The sequence below is a fragment of the Acanthochromis polyacanthus genome, chromosome 9, assembly GCF_021347895.1.
Source record: "Acanthochromis polyacanthus isolate Apoly-LR-REF ecotype Palm Island chromosome 9, KAUST_Apoly_ChrSc, whole genome shotgun sequence".
NCBI lineage: Eukaryota > Metazoa > Chordata > Actinopteri > Pomacentridae > Acanthochromis > Acanthochromis polyacanthus.
This window is the reverse complement of record NC_067121.1, coordinates 31,151,583-31,172,612: the sequence shown is the minus strand read 5'-3', so window position 1 is coordinate 31,172,612 and position 21,030 is coordinate 31,151,583. Positions and strand designations below refer to the sequence as shown.

The window sequence follows — 21,030 nt, the reverse complement described above, 5'->3', positions numbered from 1 at the left end:
TGTGGACTAAACTGAATGAAGTCGTCTGGCGAAATTTCAAGTTTTTGTGGTTAAATTGTATCTCAAAAGCAACCCATCCATCTCTTATCCAAACTAAATCTCAAATGTTATAAATCCAGGAGCTGCCTGTCACACACATCACACACATCACACATCACTGTTTTCAGTTAAAGTTTTATTGATCACCACACACCACTGGTTCAGAATGGGAAGAATCTTCAGGACAGAAATATTCCCGAGCAGAGAAAATGCTCGTTCTGCACATTTTATTTGATTTAACATTTTTCTTGGAAAGTTCTCGCACACATACATAGCTTCAAATAGTCGTTGTGCTCATATGTACGCTGCATGAGTAAAAAGAAACTCCTTTCCTAAATGTTAACTTTGCATTACAGAGCAAACCCAAAGCTTTTGTGTAACAGGTTGTACAGGCTGCACATAAATTACAGTTTGAGTTAAGGCCACAGTTGAAGTGTATTCCAGTCAATATTACAAGGCTGCCATTAGTGACTCTATTTTTAATCAAATAACTGAAAGATATTTATCTGATAAACCAAAATTAATTAGTCAGAAGTTAGAATCACAAGGAGGAAATACTTTACTGAAAAACATAGCTGATTTTTCAAAATTGTCTATTACTTTTATGCTAATCAACTAAAAAGGCAATTGCATCGGTGCTAATACAAAACAACACAAAACGGGAAACATTTAGTGACACCAAAATCCCACTAAGACTCGCATTGATGTGTACAACAGGGACCTGAAGAAAAAACATCGTTGAACTTGGCCTGATTTTTTGTGTTATCATCTAATACAAAGACACTTGCTTCAGTTAAATCCATGGTGTTCTTCTTCCCAAATTCATTCATATTAGTGACAAATACATGTGAGCTTACTGTGAGATGGATGAACATCAAATAGGTGCCACATTTCAAGTGCCAAATAAATTGAGTGCAGATATGTGCTAAGTGAAAAAATGTTGCAATTCAATTGTATTGATTTCATTTTATTCAACCGTATTAGTTTCAAGTTGCAGTGAAATTTTCAGGGGTTGTTTGTGCTCCCCTATTGGTGAATGTGTACCGTGTGGGTTAGGCATGCAGACTGTGGTTAGAATGAAATAGTCCCAGTCTGGTTATTTAATAACAGCACTTCAGTTTTTTTGTGTTTTAATTCCAATTATTTTACATGGAGTGATAAAAAAGTCTCAGTGTGTGAATGTGTGTGTGAATGGGTGAATGTGATGTATCTTGTAAAGCGCTTTGGGTACCTTGCAGGTATAGTAAAGCGCTATATAAACACGGACCATTTACCATTACCATTTAAAATGAGAATCTGCTGTACAGATCAATACTGTAGTGTCTGTCAGTCCCATTACATTTCTCCATTGTTTGTTGGACTGTGCCTTAAAGTCCTGGTTTTTGGCTGAGGAGTGTCAGTGAGTGTGATCAGAGTTGGAGATGTTCTGCACAGAAGAAGCTGAATCCAGGCCCAGCAGAGTGCCCAGGTACGACTGCTCTCGAGGGTCCAGCATCTGATCGGGCCTCACGGGGTGGACGATGTTGGCAGGCTGAGGGGTGAGGGTGTACTTCTCTAAGAAGGCCAGGTCTGTAGCCGCCTGGTAGCCAGAGTTCTGCTGCTGTCCTTGAGCCTGCATGCTGACGTGGCTGTGAGTCTGGGAGGAAAGAGACGAGGCTCTGTGAGCGTTCAAGTCGCCCTGCCCTCCTCCGGCCATCTGGACGGGAACTAAAGAGACGGGGACGCAGGCATCTGTGGAGGTGGGGGGGCTCTGGAGGGTCGATTTAGGCTCGGTGTGGTACGCCTTGGAGGTTTCCTCGAAGGGAATGGAGACTATTTTGTCCTCGCCGAGCGTGCTGAGAGGCTGCTCAGTGAACCGGGCGCTGTGCACGTGGTCCACATGGTACTTGAGCTTGTCTTTTCTCTTAAAGGTGGCGCTGCAGTGGGGACAGTTGAAAGGACGAGCGTCTGAGTGGATCACCATGTGTTTTGTTAGCGTCTTCTTGATCCGAAATGTTTGATGGCACTCGGGACATCGATGAGGTTTCTCACCTGTGACACAGAAGATGGGAAAATTACATTCAGAGAGCTATTTCTTTTGCTTTTTGTTAAGATTAAGTTTTGAATATCTCAGAAACACAAGTAACAGCAATACTCGATATCTAAAGAATGAGAGCTGTGTCTTCTTATATCACCTTTTCAGAATCAAATTGTCAAACTGCGCCGTTTCTGTATTTGGTTTGGTAAAGGTTATACTTAAGAAAATCCAGCCAAACTCAGAACATTTCATAGCATTACTTTGTCACAGTCAGCATTAGATCTTTTCTGTTGGAAGCAGAAAACATTATATGGCTTAAAATAGTCTAATGTCAAGTATATTTTTCTACAGTCAGCATCCCAACACTTCAGGCATTATGTACAGATGTTATTTTAATGTCATTTTTACACACTAATCAGGTCTCTATTGCAAAACACAAAAACACTGCTCCTTTATTTTTTTCTAAATGGATCAACAACTGGTTTTGAATCAATTAATCCCTCATAGATTGCACCCTTCAAATGGTACAGCTCATATCTGCTGAACTCCAACAGAAGCCTTGACAAGCGTAGCGGCAGTAACTGAGGAGGGTTAAGCTCAGCAAACAGCCAGTTAAGAAAACAACAGTTTCTGAAGCATCTAACTGTCATGTTTCTCTTCTCATCTATATTTTCAAATAAACGTCTATTGATTTCTTTGTTTTCTTACCTGAGTGTGTCCTGAAGTGCATTTCTAGACTGGACTTTCCTTTAAACTCTTTCTTGCAAACTTCACACTGATGTACAGCAGTTTTATACCTGAGGGGGGGGAAAGGCTGCATTAATGGAGACAGAAACCTAAAGCTAATCTGGAAAGAAGCAGTAGGGGAAATATTTCCACCACTAACAAAAAGAGAACAATCCTGTGATTTGTAGAGCATACTTCTGCCAAACTTTCTCTCCCAAATGAACACTTTTGTAGTGGACTGTCAGATGATCGTGCCGCCTGAAGCACTTGCCACATTCTTCACACTGGTGTGCTTTTTCACCTGTAATACACATAAACAAACTTAAAATAAAAACCGATTGGAACAGCATTTTCCACTGTGTGAATCTGTGTGGACGAAACAAACACAGGAGAGTCCCGGTACTGTCTTTCTGGGGCTCACCAGAGTGTATTTTCTGATGTTTGGTCAGGTGATCGTGGCGTATGAAGGTTTTCCCACACTCGTCACACTCGTAACGCTTGTCATCATGATGAACGCGAAGGTGGAGCCTGTCCAAGGAATAGTTTTTTAATCATAGGCAAATCTATCACAAAAACATCACCAAACGCTCTCTCTAAATCTCACTGAACCCACCTGTAGGAGCTTCCGTGACGGAAACTTTGGCCGCAGATACTACAGAGGTGAGGTTTCTCCCCGCTGTGAATCCTCAAGTGCTCCATCAGTGTTGTCCTGGAAGTAGAAAACATAATTTAACAAGATTTTTGCAGATCAGACTGTAAAAAGAGAAGATAATACATAATGATATTATTTTTAACAAAGTGAACTTCCAGGTAGACCAGAAAGAGAAAGTTTAGGGACAGAGAAACGTACCTCTCCCTCACTGATTTCCCACAAACGAAGCAGGTCCATTTTCTTTTGCCTCCATGTGTGCACTCAATGTGCCTCTTTCTGTTGCCTGTGTCATTAAACTGACGGCCACAGATCTCACAGGGAAATGGGCCTGAGCATGAGAAAGGATAAAATCTATTTCCCAATGCATTAAATGCTTCAGTAACTTTGCTACTAACTTTTAGAAATTCATTTGCAGTGGTTCTAATTACAGCAGTAAAATCATTTTAAGCTTTTAATGACAGGTTTACCATAAATACTATTGGTTGAACAACTGATGTTTTAATCTTCTGAATTCTCTTTATTTTGATATTTAATTTTACCGTACCAAAAAAATACATGTTTTGATGGTCCATTTCTCACCTAAGTGGTACTTCTCTTGGTGCTTCAGCCTTGCAAACCTGGATTTGAAGTATTCGTCACAGAAGGAGCATTTAAAAGGCCGGTCTTGCGTGTGAAGGATCATGTGCTCCTGCAGGTGAGGTCTGCGTGTGAAGGTCTTCAAACAAATCTGGTTCAGAAAGGTACAAATTTACAGACCATTAGGATCAGAATAATCACAACAAGTTATTCATTAATTACCAAAATTCACTAATTCATCATCACATTTGAAAGCTTACATCCCACACAACACATTTGTGAATAATACTGTCAACAACACACAAATATTCTAAAACTAAAACTCGTCCTTACAGCACACTTCCAGCCCTCGCTCTTCCTCTTCCTCTTGGAGAGAAACTCTTGGATGTGGTCTGGATGAAACCTGGCAGAGCAGTGAAGATATGTGATTGTACACAACAAGACTACAGCAGCAGCTCAACTAATGTCTGCACAGAGATCCAGCAGAGGATCAGTGCTGCACAAAACCAGAACAACACAGTCAGGATAAAGAATTTAAGTATTTTAACTAATTCATCACCATAGTGTTTGCTGATACTCTTTCCTCCATTCTGCAATAGTACCGTCATTTTAAAGGTATAAAATGGTATAATTATAGTCACAGCTGGCAGTGTCCATAAGTCAACCATTTATCCTGTAGCACCACCATGAGGCCTAACTTTATGCTCATGAAATGCCAAAGTAACTATTAGACTTTTTATTCCCTTCATTCTTCCAGTAACATAATTTATAAAGACAACTAAAATGACTTGAAAACTCTGTAATTAGGTGTGTAGAACCAGAAGCATCACAGCAGTCCTTGAGCGAGCTAACTGAGAAACCACAATGTTACATCTGAAGTTGAAATTCAGAATCTACCAGTCCACACCGGATTCAGATCAGTTGCAATTTCACTGTGCAGCCTCGAATGACAAACTCTGTGAACCAGACTTTATGTACAGTTCTACAATTCTACACTTTCATTTAGCAGATGTGACGTAAATCTGAGAGTGGATACAACACAAGCAAGGATCTAGTCAGGAGAAAACAACCTGGATAAGTGTGATAAAAGAAGTTCAAGAGTCATAATAGGACCGTCGTGTCAACAGGCAGTGCAGAGGTAATAGGATTTTTTATTATTATTATTTTATTTTATCCTTTTGTAGTCTGTCGAGTGCAAAGGTGTTCAGTGATTTTAGTCTTTTCTTAACAACTGAGTAGGACTCTGCAGATCAAATAGAGTTTGGTAACTTGTTCCACCACCGGGGAACCACAGAAGAGAAGAGTCCAGCTATCGGCTGGCCCTGTTGTGGTGGTTGGATCAAGCGCTTTTTGTTGGCCAAGCGTAGTGAACAGGAGGGAGTGTAGACCTGAATGAGAGAGTTCAGGTAGGAGGGAGCTGTTTTCATTGTAGTTTCGAATGCAAGTGCAAGAGTTTTGAGTTTCAAAGCAAGTGGAAGCTGGTGAAGCGATCTGAACAGCGGGATGACGTGCTGTTTTTGGATGGTTGAAAACCAGATGTGCTGCTCTGTTCTGGACCATTTGCAGAGGTTTGCCAGTAATGAGTTACAGTAGTCGATCTGTGATATTTTTAGAGCCTGTACCAGGGGTTGTGCTGCTATAGAAAGTAAAATAAATGGAACATGAACATATCTCACCTCCTAACATGTTTAGCCAGAGTTTTCTTGCTGGCATGGAGTTTGTTGCAGAACGGACATTTGTGCTCTTTCTTCTGGAACGGAGCGTCGCTGGCATGCTTCTTCTTGTGTACCGTCAGGTTGGACTTGGTGGAGTAACGCTGAAGACAGATGTCACACTGGAACGGTTTCTCTCCTGTGTGCACTCGAGTGTGACTCTCATATTTGCCTAGAATTGGCAGGAAAGAGAGGTGAAGTAATAATATATCGTACCTGAAACACTTATGAGACATTAGCAATATTAAAATCGATAAACATGCCCCTACAGTGACTTTGAACTTGTGTGTTCATAAGGTTATAGGAAACTTGTCATGTATCGAACCAGGACAAAGAGGAGCCTATGTAGTTTTAATAGATGAAACTATTTATTTAGTTTATGTTTGACATGGGTCCTAAAGTATCACAAATTATCAAGAGTCATTTTGAAAGCTGCAAATGGAGAAGACAATAGGGAATGGTGAGCAAGAAGAAATATCTAGTTGATCCAGTTTCTAAGAGCTAAATATATTTTGAATGCATTTGTATAATTTACAGTCGTAAACAAAAGTTTGCATCGATTAAAGGTTTTAGACCGGCCTTCCCAAAGTCCTGATTTAAACCCCATCAATACAAAAACCTGTGGTCTGTCAAGAAAAAACAAGTCTATGTTTGCAAGCCAACAAATTTAGTTTGTCAAGATGCGAGTGGTCAAAGATACGACCGGAAACTTGTCAGAAGCTTGTACACGACTATCAGAAGCATCTAAGTGAGATCAAATTGGCCAAAGGGCATTTAATCAAATATTAGCCTTGCTGTATGTATATTTCTGATGCAGCAGATTTGGTCATATTTCCAGAAGACTTATGATAAATCTATGAAAGAACCAAAATGCATGATTGTTCTCTAGTGACAAAGACACGTGTGTTTCAATGATTCCATCTATTTACAAGTGTATGGAAACTTTTGTTCCCGACTGTAGTATCTGATGACAACAAGATTGTTTTTTGGGTATTAATGACAGGCAGATCAAGATGGGACAGATTTGGTGTTGCGAAAATTTTGAAACATGAATAAAACACAAATAATGCGAACTTGAATTTATGGAAACACAAATGACACCAGAATTCAAGGATGGTAAATCAGTTTTTCAGAACAAATGTGGATTAAACTTGAAATAAAAGCAGCAATTTGTAAGCAAAGGATATAATTTGGTTTTACACAACATGTAAATTAGTAACAAAGTTAATATTTTGCTATATCCTTTGTTTCTTATAGTAGCTGATTGTCCCTCCAAGTTAAATATGTTGGTAGTATGAGGGATAAAGTCCATTCTCAAAGCAGACTTCAAGTCTCCACAATACACTTGTGTAGGAAGCCGACTGAACCAGGACTGCGCTCCCCAAAAACCATGTAGGACAATAAAGTCCATCCTCGGTAAGCTGACTAGTAACACAACTATCCCTCTACTACTGACACTTCAGTTGCAAGAACAAGCATGAATGATAAAAACTAATCATCCAGACTTTACTCTACCTGCACGGTCAAAGGTCTTGTCACATTTGGGACACTTGAGAGTCTTCTTGCTGGAGGTTTGGATGATGACTGGAGCCAGACCTTCAGGATAAACAGGACTCTGGTTGGAGCTTCCTGCTGCTGCTGTAACATGTACTTCCATCTGAACAGACTGTTGTTCTGTCCTTTCTGCTTCTGAACCCTGCTGGCTTACACTTCTGTCTGGTCCACAAACCTCTGTAACTTTCTTCTGAGCAACAATGTCTGCATTTATGTCTCCTCCCTCTTCCTCCTCCTCTTCCATCATGTCGTCGCCCTGAGTTGGTTTAGATGTCTCATCCAGTGTAGTTATCTGGGTTTTCATCACCATCTCTGCTGCTGCTGATGCTTCTCCTCTGGCTTCATTTTGTTGCCTTGCTGATACAGTTCTTTGTTTTTCCTCAGGAGTGGCGACAGAGCATTCCACATCATCTCTCTTGTACTTGGTGGGCGTTCTCTTCCGGCGAGCCGATCTCCGTGTTGTTGCACTCCTCTGACCGGTCGTCTTCACTTCTTCAGTTGAGGCTTCCTGCTGTTCGTCAATGTGAACCTCAGCTATGTCGTCCTGCAGGGAGTTGTCCGTGTTAAACCGGAGACTGAACGAGGTAAACTTTACATCAGGCAGGCTCTGGATGTCTGTGTCGATTCCTGATGAGTCGCTGTAGCTTATTTCCGCCTTTGGAGATCCTCTTGTTTCAGCCTGGATCACACTTACAGGGTTGTGCTCTTCTTCGCATAACAGCTTTAATATATCCATCATGTCCAGGAACCGTGCAGCTTCAGTCAGAGCTGGTAGCTCAGTCTCCGCAACAATGCACTCTGCTGTGTACAAAAAGCCAAGCAGGTGCTGGAAAACAGAGGCCTCCACATGGTCTAGAGTCACGTGTGTTGTTGCAGCGGGGTTCTTGGACAGCTCCGCATGGAAGTAGCTGCTCCCATGGGCCAACACCACCTTGTGGGCGCTGTAGATCTTCCCACCTACAGACACTGACACGTCGCAGAACTTCTGTCGAGTCCGGTCCTCATTCAAGAACTTCAGGAGGTTGTGGCTTTGCTGCGACATCGTCAAGTGTCTCATTTGTGAGGCTGATTCTTGGACAGTTTCAGAATTTGCCAGAGAACTGGAGTCCAGTGCAGTGGATGAGTCTGAAGCAGGTTCGCTGTTGGCACTGACCTGCCTGCCACGTTTGGGACGCAGCATCGTGCTGAGCTTCTTCTTCATCGGTGTGTCTGATGGGCAACCAAGAACACACAGGATGAACACTGAACTCGGGCTTAACTTTGGAGAAATACTGCTGATCAAATTGTAATATTTTCAGAAAAAATGCAAATGTGTAGGTATTCTCCTCAAGTACTGGGTTTTAATCAGTGTTGGGCAGGTTATTTTAAAATTGTATTTCACTACAGATTCCAATATACATTTACTTAAATCTAATTTGGAGCACAGCTCATTAGATTACAAAAACTGAGTAACGTATTGTATATAAATTGAATTTTTTACTTATCGACAGCACTGTCCGATATTATGCCATGCAACACTGTGAATGAAACCTGTAACCTCCTGTTCATAAATCATCCTGTTAACCAGTTGAGGTAACCGGGCACCTTTTTGCCAGGTGTGGGATGACATACTACGCTATGACTTCTCTCGTCCACATTTTAGATAACATACTAAATTATGACTTTTTTTAAAAAAAACATTTTGGACAACATAGTAAACTATGACATTTTTTCCACATGTTGGATGAAAAAACTAAGCTATGACTTTTTTGGACATTTTGGATGGCATACTAAATGATGACATTATCTGTCACATTTTGGACGACATACTAAACTATGAAAATTTTGGTCACATTTTGGATGACACACTAAACTATGACATTTCTCGTCACATTTTGGATGACATATTAAACTATGAAATTTTTGGTCACGTTTTGGACGAGATACTAAGCTATGACATTTCTCGTCACATTTTGGATGACATACTAAAAAATAATGTTTTTTGTCCATTTTCTGACAGCATACTAAACTATGACGTTTTTTGTTCATTTTCGGACAAAAGATGACTTTTTTTCCATTTTCAGACGACATACTAAACTATGACATTTTTTGTCCATTTTCGGACGACATACTAAACTACGATGTTTTTTTGTCAATTTTCGAACGACATACAAAACAATGAAGTTTTTGTCCATTTTCGGACAAAAAATGACTTTTTTTCCATTTTCGGACGACATACTAAACTATGACGATTTTTGTTCATTTTTGGGCAAAAGATGACATTTTTTCCATTTTCAGACGACATACTAAACTATGATGTTTTTTGTCAATTTTCGAACGACATACAAAACAATGATGTTTTTGTCCATTTTCAGACAAAAAATGACTTTTTTTCCATTTTCAGACGACATACCAGACTATGACGTTTTACAGACCGTTTCGCTCCAAAATGTGGATCGGACTGGAGTTGAGGAAAATGTGGACCGGATGGTCTAAAAAGTGGACCGGACTGGATTATGGGAAAACGTGGACCGGATCGCTCCAAAAAGTGGACCAGACTGGAGTTGAGGAAAACGTGGACCGGATCGCTCCAAAAAGTGGACGGGACTGGAGTTGAGGAAAACGTGGACCGGATAGCTCCAGAAAGTGGACCGGAGCGCTCCAAAAAGTGGACCGGACTGAAATTGAGGAAAACGTGGACCGGATCTCTTCAAAAAGTGGACCGGACTGGATAAAGAAAAATGTGGACCGGACTGGAGTTGAGGAAAACGTGGACCGGATCGCTCCAAAAAGTGGACTGGACTGGAGTTGAGGAAAACGTGGACCGGATCGCTCCAAAGAGTGGACCAAACTGGTGTTGAGAAAACATGGACCGGATCGCTCCAAAAACTGGACCGGACCGGATTATAGGAAAATGTGGACCGGATCGCTCCAAAAAGTGGACCGGACTGACATTGAGGAAAACGTGGACCGGATCGCTCCAAAAAGTGGACCGGACTGGTGTTGAGAAAAACGTGGAGCGGATCACTCCATAAAGTGGACCGGACTGGATAATAGGAAAACGTGGACCGGATTGCTCCAAAAGTGGACCGGACTGGATAATAGGAAACGTGGACCGGATCGCTTCAAAAAGTGGACCGGACTGGATTATTGGAAAACGTGGACCAGATCGCTCCAAAACATGGACCGGACTGGATTATAGGAAAACGTGGACCGGATCGCTCCAAAAATGGACCGGACTGGATTGTAGGAAAACATGGACCGGATCGCTCCAAAAGTGGACCGGGACTGACATTGAGGAAAAACAGTGACCGGATCGCTCCAAAAAGTGGACCGGGACTGGTGTGAGAAAAAACGTGACCGGATCACCTCCATTAAAGTGGACCGGACTGGATTATAGGAAAACGTGGACCGGATGCTCCAAAAAATGGACCGGACTGGATTATAGGAAAACATGGGACCGGGATCGCTCCAAAAAGTGGACCGGACTGGAGTTGAGGAAACATCGGACCGGATCGCCTCCAAAAAGTGGACCGGTATGGAGTTGAGAAAAACGTTGGACCGGATCGTCCAAAAAGTGGACCGGACTGGAGTTGAGAAAAGCGTGGACCGGATCACTCCAAAAAGTGGACCGGGCTGGAGTTGAGGAAAACATTTTCGGACGACATACTAAACTATGACGTTTTTTGTCCATTTTCTGATGACATCCTAAACTATGATGTTTTTGGCCACATTTTGGATGACATAATGAATGATGAAGACTTTTATCAATTTTTGAACAACCTACTAAACTATGAAGGCTTTTGTCATTTTCGGACAACATACTAAACTATGACGTTTTTTGTCCATTTTTGGACAACATACTAAACTATGACGTTGTTGTCCATTTTCTGATGACATACTAAACTATGACGTTTTTTGGCCACATTTTGGACGACATAATGAATGATGAAGGCTTTTGTCCATTTTCGGACGACATACTAAAACTATGACATTTTTGTCCATTTTCGGACAAAAAATGACTTTTTCCATTTTCGGACGACATACTAAACTATGACGTTTTTTGTTCATTTTCGGACGACATACAAAACAATGATGTTTTTGTTCATTTTCGGATAAAAGATGACTTTTTTTCCCATTTTCAGACGACATACGAAACTATGATGTTTTTGTCAATTTTCGAACGACATTACTAAACTATGACGGTTTTTGTTGATTTTCAGATGACATACTAAACTATGACGTTTTACAGACCGGATCGCTGCAAAAAGTGGACCGGACTGGTGTTGAGAAAAACGTGGACCGGATCGCTCCAAAAAGTGGACCGGACTGGTGTTGAGAAAAAACGTGGACCGGATCGTTCCAAAAAAGTGGACCGGACTGACATTGAGGAAAACGTGGACCGGATCACTCCAAAAAGTGGACCGGACTGGATAATAGGAAAACGTGGACCGGATCGCTTCAAAAAGTGGACCGGACTGAAGTTGAGGAAAACATGGACCGGATCACTCCAAAAAGTGGACCGGACTGGATTATAGGAAAACGTGGACCGGATCGCTCCAAAAAGTGGACCGGACTGGATAATTGGAAACGTGGACCGGATCGCTTCAAAAAGTGGACCGGACTGGATTATAGGAAAACATGGACCAGATCGCTCCAAAACATGGACCGGACTGGATTATAGGAAAACGTGGACCGGATCGCTCCAAAAAATGGACCGGACTGGATTATAGGAAAACATGGACCGGATCGCTCCAAAAAGTGGACCGGACTGGAGTTGAGGAAAACGTGGACCGGATTGCTCCAAAAAGTGGACCGGACTGGATAATTGGAAAACGTGGACCGGACGCTTCAAAAAGTGGACCGGACTGGATTATAGGAAAACGTGGACCAGATCGCTCCAAAACATGGACCGGACTGGATTATAGGAAAACGTGGACCGGATCGCTCCAAAAAATGGACCGGACTGGATTATAGGAAAACATGGACCGGATCGCTCCAAAAAGTGGACCGGACTTGAGTTGAGGAAAACATGGACCGGATCGCTCCAAAAAGTGGACCGGACTGGAGTTGAGAAAAAACGTGGACCGGATCGCTCCAAAAAGTGGACCGGACTGGAGTTGAGAAAAGCGTGGACCGGATCACTCCAAAAAGTGGACCGGGCTGGAGTTGAGGAAAACATTTCGGACGACATACTAAACTATGACGTTTTTTGTCCATTTTCTGATGACATCCTAAACTATGATGTTTTTGGCCACATTTTGGATGACATAATGAATGATGAAGACTTTTGTCAATTTTTGAACAACCTACTAAACTAGGAAGGCTTTTGTCCATTTTCGGACGACATACTAAACTATGACGTTTTTTGTCCATTTTTGGACAACATACTAAACTATGACGTTGTTGTCCATTTTCTGATGACATACTAAACTATGACGTTTTGGCCACATTTTGGACGACATAATGAATGATGAAGGCTTTTGTCCATTTTCGGACAACATACTAAAACTATGACATTTTTGTCCATTTTCGGACAAAAAATGACTTTTTCCATTTTCGGACGACATACTAAACTATGACATTTTTTGTTCATTTTCGGACGACATACAAACAATGATGTTTTTGTTCATTTTCGGATAAAAGATGACTTTTTTCCCATTTTCAGACGACATACTAAACTATGATGTTTTTGTCAATTTTCGAACGACATACTAAAACTATGACGGTTTTTGTTTGATTTTCAGATGACATACTAAACTGTGACGTTTTACAGACCGGATCGCTTGCAAAAAGTGGACCGGACTGGTGTTGAGAAAAACGTGGACCGGATCGCTCCAAAAAGTGGACCGGACTGGTGTTTGAGAAAACGTGGACCGGATCGTTCCAAAAAGTGGACCGGACTGACATTGAGGAAAACGTGGACCGGATCACTCCAAAAAGTGGACCGGACTGGATAATAGGAAAACGTGGACCGGATCGCTTCAAAAAGTGGACCGGACTGGAGTTGAGGAAAACGTGAACCGGATTGCTCCAAAAAGTGGACCGGACTGGATAATAGGAACACGTGGACCGGATCGCTTTCAAAAAGTGGACCGGACTGGATAATAGGAAAACGTGGACCGGATCGCTTCAAAAAGTGGACCGGACTGAAGTTGAGGAAAACATGGACCGGATCGCTCCAAAAAATGGACCGGACTGGAGAAAAACGTGGACCGGATCGCTTCAAAAAATGGACCGGACTGGATTATAGGAAAACGTGGACCGGATCGCTCCAAAAAGTGGACCGGACTGGAGTTGAGGAAAACGTGGACCGGATCGCTCCAAAAAATGGACCGGACTGGATTATAGGAAAACGTGGACCGGATCGCTCCAAAAAGTGGACCGGACTGGAGTGGAGGAAAACATGGACCGGATCGCTTCAAAAAGTGGACCGGACTGCATTATAGGAAAACGTGGACCGGATCGCTCCAAAAAGTGGACCGGACTGGATTATAGGAAAACGTGGACCGGATCGCTCCAAAAAGTGGACCGGACTGGAGTGGAGGAAAACATGGACCGGATCGCTTCAAAAAGTGGACCGGACTGCATTATAGGAAAACGTGGACCGGATCGCTCCAAAAAATGGACCGGACTGGATATAGGAAAACGTGGACCGGATCGCTCCAAAAAGTGGACCGTACTGGATTATTGTAAAACGTGGACCGGTTCGCTCCAAAAAATGGACCGGACTGGAGTTGAGGAAAACGTTGGACCGGATCGCTCCATAAAGTGGACTGGACTGGATTATAGGAAAACGTGGACCGGATCGCTGCAAAAAGTGGACCGGACTGGAGTTGAGGAAAACATGGACCGGATTGCTCCAAAAAGTGGACCGGACTGGAGTTGAGAAAAACGTGGACCGGATCACTCCAAAAAGTGGACTGGACTGGAGTTGAGAAAAACGTGGACCGGATCGCTTCAAAAAATGGACCGGACTGGATTATAGGAAAACGTGGACCGGATCGCTCCAAAAAGTGGACCGGACTGGAGTTGAGGAAAACGTGGACCGGATCGCTCCAAAAAATGGACCGGACTGGATTATAGGAAAACGTGGACCGGATCGCTCCAAAAAGTGGACCGGACTGGAGTGGAGGAAACATGGACCGGATCGTTCCAAAAAGTGGACCGGACTGACATTGAGGAAAACGTGGACCGGATCACTCCAAAAAGTGGACCGGACTGGATAATAGGAAAACGTGGACCGGATCGCTTCAAAAAGTGGACCGGACTGGAGTTGAGGAAAACGTGAACCGGATTGCTCCAAAAAGTGGACCGGACTGGATAATAGGAAAACGTGGACCGGATCGCTTCAAAAAGTGGACCGGACTGGATAATAGGAAAACGTGGACCGGATCGCTTCAAAAAGTGGACCGGACTGAAGTTGAGGAAAACATGGACCGGATCGCTCCAAAAAATGGACCGGACTGGAGAAAAACGTGGACCGGATCGCTTCAAAAAATGGACCGGACTGGATTATAGGAAAACGTGGACCGGATCGCTCCAAAAAGTGGACCGGACTGGAGTTGAGGAAAACGTGGACCGGATCGCTCCAAAAAATGGACCGGACTGGATTATAGGAAAACGTGGACCGGATCGCTCCAAAAAGTGGACCGGACTGGAGTGGAGGAAAACATGGACCGGATCGCTTCAAAAAGTGGACCGGACTGCATTATAGGAAAACGTGGACCGGATCGCTCCAAAAAGTGGACCGGACTGGATTATAGGAAAACGTGGACCGGATCGCTCCAAAAAGTGGACCGGACTGGAGTGGAGGAAAACATGGACCGGATCGCTTCAAAAAGTGGACCGGACTGCATTATAGGAAAACGTGGACCGGATCGCTCCAAAAAATGGACCGGACTGGATTATAGGAAAACGTGGACCGGATCGCTCCAAAAAGTGGACCGTACTGGATTATTGTAAAACGTGGACCGGTTCGCTCCAAAAATGGACCGGACTGGAGTTGAGGAAAACGTGGACCGGATCGCTCCATAAAGTGGACTGGACTGGATTATAGGAAAACGTGGACCGGATCGCTGCAAAAAGTGGACCGGACTGGAGTTGAGGAAAACATGGACCGGATTGCTCCAAAAAGTGGACCGGACTGGAGTTGAGAAAAACGTGGACCGGATCACTCCAAAAAGTGGACTGGACTGGAGTTGAGAAAAACGTGGACCGGATCGCTTCAAAAAATGGACCGGACTGGATTATAGGAAAACGTGGACCGGATCGCTCCAAAAAGTGGACCGGACTGGAGTTGAGGAAAACGTGGACCGGATCGCTCCAAAAATGGACCGGACTGGATTATAGGAAAACGTGGACCGGATCGCTCCAAAAAGTGGACCGGACTGGAGTGGAGGAAAACATGGACCGGATCGCTTCAAAAAGTGGACCGGACTGCATTATAGGAAAACGTGGACCGGATCGCTCCAAAAAATGGACCGGACTGGAGAAAAACGTGGACCGGATCGCTTCAAAAATGGACCGGACTGGATTATAGGAAACGTGGACCGGATCGCTCCAAAAAGTGGACCGGACTGGAGTTGAGGAAAACGTGGACCGGATCGCTCCAAAAAATGGACCGGACTGGAGTGGAGGAAAACATGGACCGGATCGCTTCAAAAAGTGGACCGGACTGCATTATAGGAAAACGTGGACCGGATCGCTCCAAAAAGTGGACCGGACTGGAGTTGAGGAAAACGTGGACCGGATCGCTCCAAAAAATGGACCGGACTGGATTACAGGAAAACGTGGACCGGATCGCTCCAAAAAGTGGACCGGACTGGAGTGGAGGAAAACATGGACCGGATCGCTTCAAAAAGTGGACCGGACTGCATTATAGGAAAACGTGGACCGGATCGCTCCAAAAATGGACCGGACTGGATTATAGGAAAACGTGGACCGGATCGCTCCAAAAAGTGGACCGGACTGGAGTTGAGGAAAACGTGGACCGGATCGCTCCAAAAAGTGGACCGGACTGGAGTTGAGAAAAACGTGGACCGGATCACTCCAAAAAGTGGACCGGGCTGGAGTTGAGGAAAACATTTTCGGACGACATACTAAACTATGACGTTTTTTGTTCATTTTCTGATGACATCCTAAACTATGATGTTTTTGGCCACATTTTGGATGACATAATGAATGATGAAGACTTTTGTCAATTTTTGAACAACCTACTAAACTTTGAAGGCTTTTGTCCATTTTCGGACGACATACTAAACTATGACGTTTTTTGTCCATTTTTGGACAACATACTAAACTATGACGTTGTTGTCCATTTCTGATGACATACTAAACTATGACGTTTTTGGTCACATTTTGGACGACATAATGAATGATGAAGGCTTTTGTCCATTTTCGGACAACATACTAAACTATGACGTTTTTTGTCCATTTTTGGACAACATACTAAACTATGATGTTTTTGTCCATTTTCTGATAACATACTAAACTATGATGTTTTTGGCCACATTTTGGATGACATAATGAATGATAAAGACTTTTGTCAATTTTTGAACAACCTACTAAACTGTGACGTTTTTTGTTCATTTTCAGACGACATACTAAACTATGACGTTTTCCAGACTGGAGTTGAGGAAAACGTGGACCGGATCGCTCCATAAAGTGGACCGGACTGGAGTTGAGGAAAACGTGGACCGGATCGCTCCAAAAAGTGGACCAGAAAAACGTGGACCGGATCACTCCAAAAAGTGGAAAACATTTTCAGACGACATACTAAACTATGACGTTTTTGTCCATTTTCGGAGAAAAAATGACTTTTTTTTTCTATTTTCGGACCACAAATGATGTTTTCTGTCAATTTTTGGACAACATACTAAACTATGACGTATTTGTACATTTCGGATGACATACTAAACTATGACCTTTTTGTCCATTTTCAGACAACAAATGACATTTTTTGTCAATTATCGGACAACATACTAAACTATGACATTTTTGTCCATTTTCAGACAAAAAATGATGTTTGCTGTCCTGCAGTTATGCTGTAAAAAAATCCTGATGAGAACCCTGATGATACTAAACTATGATGTTTTTGCGACATTTTGGATGACATACTAAACTACGATTTTTTTTCCCATATTAGACCACATACTAAATTCTGACATTTTTTTGTCACTTGTTTTTTGGGCCCATTGTTCATTTTATTCAATAGATAGGAAGACACAAAAGTAGGAAAGACCTGCAAACTGGAATCTAACCTGTGTCCTTGAAGCAGTACTGTTTGTGAGTCACCGACTCAACCAGTTGAGCTACCTGGGCACATTTTGTCCATTCTTTGGACGACATACTAAACTATGACTCATTTTTCCACATCATAGTTTCATCCAAAATGTTGGACGTTTTAGTCATATTTTGAAGGACATACTAAAGTATAAATTTTTTGTGATATTTTAGACAACATACTCAAGTGTGATGTTTTGGCCACATTTTGGACGACATATCAAACTACTAGAAAAGCACTCAGAGAGCGCAGTACTCCGCCAAGGCTGTTCAGCTGATGTATATTTTCTGACGGACGGAATATTTAATAAAAAATTACCTTGTCCTCAGCACAGGCATGTGTTGTGTCTGTGCATGCTGTGTATAGATACCGAATTGTGTGTAAAGTACTCTTATCAAAGTCTGTTGATCAGTTCATCATTTTTCGCAAGCCTTTGTTTTGCTAGTGCTAAAATATTTGTTCCCTCCATGCTTTGATTTAGTCACTATGCCAGCGGTACAGGAAGTGTTTATCTACGAAGCAGTTTCTTGATATGACGAAACCACTGGCGAAAAGTCCAAAAATTCACATAAAGATGAAAGAAAATGGTTCCACGCAGTTGCTGTCTAGCAAAGGATGTGTATAAACTTAGAAGCAGCTAGCTGGAATGGGGACAAGCTCTTATGGTGTTTCCTGAAGAAAGGAGTGAAGGACAGAAAGGTGAATTTGTGTTCAAAATAAGGCTGACGGCTGAATGTAAATAAAGGCTTTTTGAAACATCAGGAGTTTCACCATTGTCTGGCTGGGGTTTGCTACATCACATGACCTAAATATGTAGCGGGCAGCAAGAATTGATGAAACAAACACCTCACAATTTAATCATTTGTTTCTTGTATCATTTTCAACTGATAAATCACAGTCAATTTGTAGTAGGATTGCAATGATGAGATCGTCAGCAGGTAACTAACACAGTGTTCACTTGTGGTCACGATTACGACAACGCCATGCTGGCAGCTATATCCGGCAATGCGAAATCCTGAACAAAGCCGTGGATCCAGGCTATAAGCCCCATCACTGTGAGAATTTAATGAGGTGGTCCTTGTGTCCTTTTTAACTTCCACTGAAAAATTCACCCATATCTGTTTGTCCATTTTTACCTCCACCAGGAGGTTATGTAATCACCGGAGTTTGTTTGTCTGTCTGTGTGTGTGTGTGTGTCTGTTTGTCTGTTAACAGCATAACTCAAAATGTCATGGACGGATTTTCACCAAATTTTTACAGGATGTCCGGAAGAGCACGAGTAAGAATCGATTAGATTTTGGAGGTGATCCAAATCACCGTCTGGATCCAGGAATTTTTTGAAGGTCGAAGGACAATTGAGAAATGGCCACCTGGCGGCCTCAGACAAACAGACACACACACACACACACACACAGACAGACAAACGGTATGGCGGAGGTATGCGCTCTCCAAGTGCTTTTCTAGTTGAGTAATGTTTCACATGGACAGACAGACAGATTGACAGACGCAGATCATCACTTAACTCCGCTGTTCCTTGGCGGAGTAACTACCAAAATTCAGACAATGCTAACAAGCTAACAACTCAGCTAACTAAGGTATTAGCACAAAAAACAATTTTAAAAACTACACTGCAACTACTCTATGTTTCATTGAAACTATTCTGGAACAGTGAATAATGCAGACTTTAAAGAATGTAAGTGTATATTGATTACCACTTTTTAAAATTGTGACTGTAACTGAATGGTAACTTCAATCTTGTACTCTAATTACCGTTCGTTACTTAGCTAACTAGCAAAATTCAGACAGCTAACAAGCTAACAATTTGGCTAGCTAAAGTATTTGCTCAAAAACTACTTTAAAAACTAAACCGCAACTACTGTATATTTCAGAGTGAATAATGCAGACTTTAAAGAATGTAAGTATTACCACTTATTTATATTGTAAGTGTAACTTTATGGTAAAAAACTAAATTGAAACTACTCTATATTTCAGAGTGAATAATGCAGACTAAAGAATCTAAGTGTATGTTGAGTACCGCTTGTTTATATTTTAACTGTAACTTAACAGTAACTTAAATGCTGTACTCTCAATACCGTTACATGTATTCCGTTACTCACAACACTGGTTGTTGTGATTCACATTTTACTGGATTGTGATGCTAAACAAAGGACTTAGCATGTAAATGACTATAACAACATAACAACAGCGATGTCATTAACAATACGAAGCTGGCATTAGGTGGACGTTGTGCTGAAAAGTTGGCATAAATGAAATAACTGAGCGCTAAAATGTGCACAACAACGGCATATTGCGAGCCCTGAACGTGATTTTTCCCCACTGACACGCAACGGAAAGCTGCCTATTGTTGGAAACACTGCGGCCAACACACAACAGAGGCCTGACGGAGATGTGAAATTAAACCAGCTTTGTAACCAGACTACAAACGAACATTCAAAACAGCTGCATTTGCAAATTCGCTCCCACCTCGAGGACCCCCACCATTATGTTGTGTTCTGACGGTGGCCCCCCTCCGAGGAGAGTGTTGACAAACGACCTCTAATGTACCCCGGGAAGCGAACATTTTCATCGACACGTATTTGAATCATCTTACCGTCGAAGGACTTGAGGCGTCTAAAAACGAGGATACGCCGCAAAAAAACACAAGAAATGTGGGGAATAAACGGAGGAATAATAATTTCCTGAATATCTGTAACACCCCAACAGAAATGTCTGACACCGAAACAAGTCGCTCTCTGATTGGCTGCTTCAGCTTTGTCGCTGCAGAGCTGCAGCGCAGACTGAGGCGTCACCTCCGCTCTCTCCTAAGGGAGGTCTGTTTTTGTGATTTTCCCAGGAATAAAATACTTTCTGGACTTCACAGCTGTAAACAATACATTAACTGTTACCTACCTTATACATGTAATTTAGATGGTATTATTTTTTGACAGAATTTAAGCAAATTATGTGGTTTTCTAACTGGTGGCCTGGAATTTGTATTATTGTTTGACTAACAATTAAATGTTTGTCAAGTCCTAATGAACTTTCTCGAAAAAAGGCCAATCAGTTTTATTTTTATCACACTTAAAACTAATTTTATTACGCCAAAATGCTTTCCAGTCGAGTAATAAGACTAAGATTTGCAAATTTACATAAAGGTTTAGACATTAAGGTTAACCCCTATAGTATTATTATCATTTATAATGTAAATTCACCTGACTCGTGAATATTATTCAAGATTCAAGATCTGTATTCATCTGGTTTCTCGTAGGACCGGTCAGAGTGGAACCTAATTATTATTATATATCTGTTATTATTGCTATATAGCTACGTATCTATGTGTAATAGATAAATTAACAATCTCCACTTATTTTAGCATCATCTGGAAAGCAAAAACACACACAAAAAGTGTTTTATTTAATTGTAAATAAAGTCTGGCATCAAGGGGATACCGAGGATGGTGCTGCTATATGTCTGATAACTGACCCACGTA

General features: G+C 42.0%; 1 protein-coding gene across 2 annotated transcripts; it reads right to left on the bottom strand.

The window, feature by feature from the left end:
- Positions 1-158: 158 nt before the first annotated feature.
- On the bottom strand, positions 159-20,307 carry zbtb41 (zinc finger and BTB domain containing 41). 2 transcript variants are annotated; one of them, XM_022213058.2, is made up of 11 exons: positions 20,152-20,307; positions 7,238-8,485; positions 5,687-5,894; positions 4,344-4,413; positions 4,014-4,161; positions 3,633-3,762; positions 3,396-3,491; positions 3,204-3,310; positions 2,978-3,083; positions 2,765-2,853; positions 159-2,070 (listed from the first exon to the last, which is right to left on the bottom strand). In XM_022213058.2, exons 2-11 carry the CDS (start codon positions 8,475-8,477, stop codon positions 1,436-1,438), a joined length of 2,829 nt encoding a protein of 942 aa, XP_022068750.2. In that variant the 5' UTR covers positions 8,478-8,485; positions 20,152-20,307; the 3' UTR covers positions 159-1,435. The 2 variants fall into 2 exon arrangements, with proteins under 2 accessions (XP_022068750.2, XP_051808840.1); XM_051952880.1 differs by lacking the exon at positions 20,152-20,307 and adding an exon at positions 20,025-20,145.
- Positions 20,308-21,030: the final 723 nt, after the last annotated feature.